Source organism: Nematolebias whitei, chromosome 10 (genome assembly GCF_014905685.2).
Source record: "Nematolebias whitei isolate Nwh7 chromosome 10, NemWhi1, whole genome shotgun sequence".
Taxonomy (NCBI): domain Eukaryota; kingdom Metazoa; phylum Chordata; class Actinopteri; order Cyprinodontiformes; family Rivulidae; genus Nematolebias; species Nematolebias whitei.
The window spans coordinates 30,392,682-30,397,925 of NC_056507.1; the positions used below are offsets into that span (position 1 = coordinate 30,392,682).

At 41.6% G+C, this 5,244-nt stretch overlaps 1 protein-coding gene across 1 annotated transcript; it reads left to right on the plus strand.

Moving 5' to 3' along the window:
• The first annotated feature begins 2,294 nt into the window (after window positions 1–2,294).
• Window positions 2,295–3,185, plus strand: fibina (fin bud initiation factor a). The gene has a single exon (XM_037682973.1). The coding sequence runs from the start codon at window positions 2,316–2,318 to the stop codon at window positions 2,946–2,948; it is 633 nt and encodes a 210-aa protein (XP_037538901.1). The 5' UTR covers window positions 2,295–2,315; the 3' UTR covers window positions 2,949–3,185.
• The last annotated feature ends 2,059 nt before the right edge of the window (window positions 3,186–5,244 follow it).

Genomic DNA, 5,244 nt, shown 5'->3' on the forward strand with positions numbered 1-5,244 from the left:
AGCAATCTATGTGGATTGGAGCAATCTATGTAAGTTGGGGCAATCTATAGGTTGAAGCAATCTATGTGGGTTGGGGCAATCTATGTATATCAGTAGATATGTTTATCACCCTCAGCGTAATTGTTTTTTCTCTCAATTCATGGGATTATTTAAACAACTGAAGTCATTTAATAAAGCAGAGACAGATCAGAACCGACGCCCGCAGAACAGGCCGACTAAAACTCTGTGATGTTTTGACTTTCTGTGAAACTGACCATCCCTTACCAACAAATTAAAGATTTGATGAAGACCATATCTGATCGTTTGGGATTTTTTTTTTTTATGAGACGTTCTGTTTTGTCAGAGTTTGATGGAAATAAATAATTGTTAAACAATTTCTAACAGGCTCTCAGTTATTCATAATTCTGACAATTAAAATAAACTCTTAACAGAGCAGTGCAGCTGTGTGCTGTCAGGATAACTGTGGTCGGAGATGTCAAGTTTACTTAAGATCTGTCAAGAACAGGACTGGCTCTGTAACAGAACCCTGTGGTGCTCCACACAACAGTTGCCTGCTTCAACAACACCACACTGCAAGAATTGACGATCAAACGAAACATGGCTGCATTAAAGGAGGTTTTAATTGAACGTTCCTGCTGTTAGACCAAAAACAGGAGAATTGATTTCTTCCCCGGCAGACATCTTTGTCTCTTCTTCTGCTCTTCTATTTTTCTGCGTAACCTGAACAGCTGTTCCCAGTTCCCAATAACCTCAACATCACATGGAAGAAAGGTCTGATTTTATTCATCCCAGCCTGTTTTTGAAGCTGGTTTTAAGATTTTTACCAGTTTCCTGATCTCTTCAGGTTTCCTGTGCCTCTCTACTGACATGCTTTTCTCCGCCTGACAAAGCCTTTAATCTTTACTTTTATCCCGCAGCTTCGGTCTGATTTTTGGTCTCAGATGAAAAAAGGTGAGTGAACAAACCTCTGTCAGCAGAATAACAGACAGTTTAAATAACCTTTTCTTGTATTCTGTGGTGTTGTGTGATGAATTGAAATGAGGAAATGACAGCTCTGTGTGTAACATTTCACCCTACGCTTCCATTTTTTTTTTTTTTTTTTTTTTTATGTATTGCTCGCTGGGACCACCTCGAGATGATCTATACCTGAAACAGGATGTGCAGCAGAGAGGAGCAGCTCGGGGACTCCTTCATCCATGAAATCACCTGACTGGAGGCATCAGAAGGAGCTCTAACAACACTCTCACCTTATAAATGAATGTTCATGAGAACTTGTTTGTATCAGAAGAATAAACACTGTTTACTGTGTTTCTATCATAGCAACTTATTAAATGTATTTTTAAACATCTTGCAACATAAAAAAAAAAACCTTGCAAATATAAAACACACCAAATAAGAGAAATATTGAAATTAATATTGTTTATTCGTATATCTATGTCACAAACAAAAAGTTTTTCTGAAACAGTTGAAAACTGACTTTTGTCAAGTCAGGACAAAAATGTCCAAATTAAAGACAAGGAAGTTTATATCACATCAATAAATCGATATTTCTCAATATAACTGTGAAGAATGACCAGAACAAACTAAAAGTGCAGATTATTTTGTGTCAAACAACTAGTATGCTGCAGGGTTGTGATGATTTCTGACAACTTGTCAAAAACAGACTCAGACCTTGGAGTCATTGGCTCAGGAACACGTCATATCAGATGATTCTCCATAGTGCAAATCAAAACCATAAAGAAGAAGAGCTGTTCAGTTCGAGTTCATTTGAGAAGGATCGAGACTATAGGGAAACTGTTCTGATGGATCACAATCATTCTTTTTGGAAAGCATGAATGTCACGTGACCTGTTGGCAGCAAGTCACAAATTTAGCTTACAGTTATGTTCTTATTTACACTTTAGCCACCGATATGAACAAATAATATGCACATTTAGTTTGTTACTTTATAGTATGTTGACCATTCTTTATGACATTATAATAAGTTTAAACTCAGTGGCTTGTAGGTCATTGGTATAAATTGTTTGTTTACAAAACAACAGCAAAAAATATATATTGTTTTAATGTACAGTTTTACACTAACCTGGGCAGTCTTCTGATCTGAGATGCTATAGGTTGGTGATGATGCACTCATGGCAGGACGCAGGGCGCATGAAGGGCCCCCTGGAGTCAAACTGGCATCCTGTGCCTTTTAGGTGACTCGGGGTGGGGGGGGATGGGGGGGGGGTGTAGTGTAACATGAGTCTGGATGAAAACAGCGCGCTGCATCCGGCTTCCAGTCCAGATGCTGCTCGCTGAAAGACGGACTGGAGGCTCATGATGGACCCCGTCCCGCTGCTGCTCATCCTGCTCTCATCGGTACCGGCGGGCTCCGCAGCCTACACCGGGCCCCTCCAGCCGGAGATCACCAACGGTACCTTCCACCACTTCTTCGTCCCGGACGGAGACTACGAGGAGACTGTGGACCCCGAGCAGTGTCAGATGCTCTTCAAGTTCTCCGACGCGCTCCCGTGCGCGGCCTCAGAGGAGGACAGCGACGCTGCCGTGCGCGACGACTTCATCATCAGCAAACTGCAGGCGGAGGACGCGGCGCGGCTGCTGGAGAGCATCGGGCGCACCGTGGCGCACGACCTGGACGGAGAGGACAGCTACGGGAAGTTCCTCCGCAGGGAGATCTCCCAGATCAGCGAGGCCTTCTCCAGCGTGGACAACTCTCTGGTGGAGCTGGAGGTGAAGTTTAAACAGAGCCAGGAGACGGAGCTGATGGAGGAACAGCAGCTGGGCGGCCACGTGCTGCAGCAAGTGAGCGACATCAGGGGCGCGCTGAGGGAGACCACGGACATCTCCCAGGGTCTGAAGGACAAACACGAACTGCTGTCCCTCATCATCCGCAGTCATGGGACCAGACTGAGCCGCCTGAAGACTGACTACCTGACTGTGGGCTCTTAGTAGGCAGTGTGTGTGTGTGTGCGTGTGTGTGCGTGTGTGTAAATGTCTGTGAATGTGTGCGTGAGATTAAAACAGACCCTCCAGTTCACAACTGGAAAGTTTATTACCGCTCTTATGGATATTCTTCATTTTGGTTGTTTCCATTCCCTGGAGATATGAGACCAAAAACATCTAAACATTCCTCAAGTCAGGAAGAGGAAAAACAGACGTGAGCATAAATTAAATGTCTTTGGTGCCACCTCAGAGAAACAAAAGTCCATCTGTATCATTTATACAGTTGATTAATAAACACTTATCTATTACTTAACATCTAAATGTTCATTCTTCTTTAAATCAGCTCTCCTCACTGTGCACGCCATCTCTTTTCTTTCCAGGCTTCTGTTCTGTTTAAATCTCCTCCATCCTCTGAACTTTGGAGGGTTGTAAACCATAACAGCCTATGAAATGTAATATTTTCTGTTAGCGCTCCTCTTTCATGTCTTTTCACATTGTTTCCTCTACACGTGTCAGGCCTGACAGGCTGTTTCAGAGTGGCCCTGATTAATGGGCTTCTGAAGTCTGCATCTGGAACTCATCTCTTATTTTATGTCAAAAATGCAAAGTTCCCCCCGATAGGAAATGTTCAAATATCAAAGACTTTTAGATTAGGTTTCTTTACTTAAAAAAGGATGACTAAGAAAAATAAATTAAGACACTCTTGTTGGGCTTTTCTCGTTTCAGACAAAATGTTCATTGAGGAACATTTTTTGAATTCCTGAAAAAGGCAAACCACTCAAACCAGTTAGTTGTCTTGTTTTGATTAACACTTCTTTAAAAAGATCTTCAGTATTTTGTGATTTAGTTTTTGTCTTTAACTACTGTATAAACTCTCTCGCTCCAAACGTTTGCAACCACCGCAAAGTAGCTGCCAAAAGCGTACCCACTCTTTTTTACACAGATAATGTCTGCAGATTTCAGGGAACCAGATGGGCTTTCTTGGGCACAACTGGGTGTGATTTCCTCTGTCAGCCTTTTTCCTCACAGTCCAGCTTCCCCAGAGGGACCCCTTTTAAAAACAGCTCTCTGTATAGCTCAGCTCATGGCAGACAGACCTCGTCAAAAAAAAAAAAACAACAACCCTGAACTGCAGGAGCTCTGTGTGCCGAGAAACTCTATATGTCTCCTGCTCCTAATTTCCAGAGGCACAGCAGAGGGCTCACAAGATTTGATTAAAAGACCTGGTTAAAATTTCCACAATGTCAGTAAAGAGCAGGTCACAGACAGAGCCTCCTGTAAGCACTTCATTTGTCTTTTCTGGCTCAAACCAGAAGTTTTTATTTTCGGCAGATTAATTTAACGTTTTGATGTGAAGATGAACAAAAGCCATGGATAAGGAATGCTGTTTGAAGAGTCTTCTCCACACCAACACACTTTAAGGACAAATAAAGGTCAAGAATGTGGACGGTGTTGACTTAAGACACTTTGACCCCTCCCCATGTCGAGTACAAATCACTATAAGAGCCTGGGCATTACTGTCAGAAGGAAAGGAACCCATCGTCCTGCTGTTTGTGTAATACACAACCCAAACACACACTTTGTTAGGAACTGTTTGTGGTCAAAAGAAAAACTGGATTTTTCATTCTTGATAACAAATACGTTATTTACAAGTACAACCCTCAGTTTAATGTTTAACTTCATAATAAACATTTGAATATTTTAAACGGCTCATTTAGAGTTTTGTTTGTTCCTGTTAGAAGAAGCTGATGAAGTTAGTCCCCTCAGTCATTTTAGCAAGTGTGCTGATTTTGTAATAAATCATCATGGTTTGTTAAAATGTGCTGAAAATTTATAAAGCAGTCTGTGAAATTCAAATATATGCAAAGTATATTGCATGCCCACGCATATGAAGTGCAACGGTGCATGAAACTGAGGAGTCTGCAGCGAAGCTGAGTGGCAAAAAGGTGAAAACACAACAAACACCCAGAACTGAAGCAAAACATGAGCACATTGAACTGTCGCAAACACACACACACACACACACACACACACACACACAAACACACACACACACACACACACACACACAAACACACACACACACACATACATACCCACACAAAGACACCCACATTCACATGTGGGTACATACGTACATACGTAAATACATACATATGTACATACATATGTACGTACATAAGTGCATACATTCATACATATATACATACATGCATACATACATACATACATATATACATACATACATACATGCATACATACGTACATACATACATACATACATACATACATACATACATAC

Bases quoted from the DNA above. Each gene is read 5' to 3' on its own strand.
- fibina (XM_037682973.1), top strand. From the start codon at position 2,316: ATGATGGACCCCGTCCCGCTGCTGCTCATCCTGCTCTCATCGGTACCG.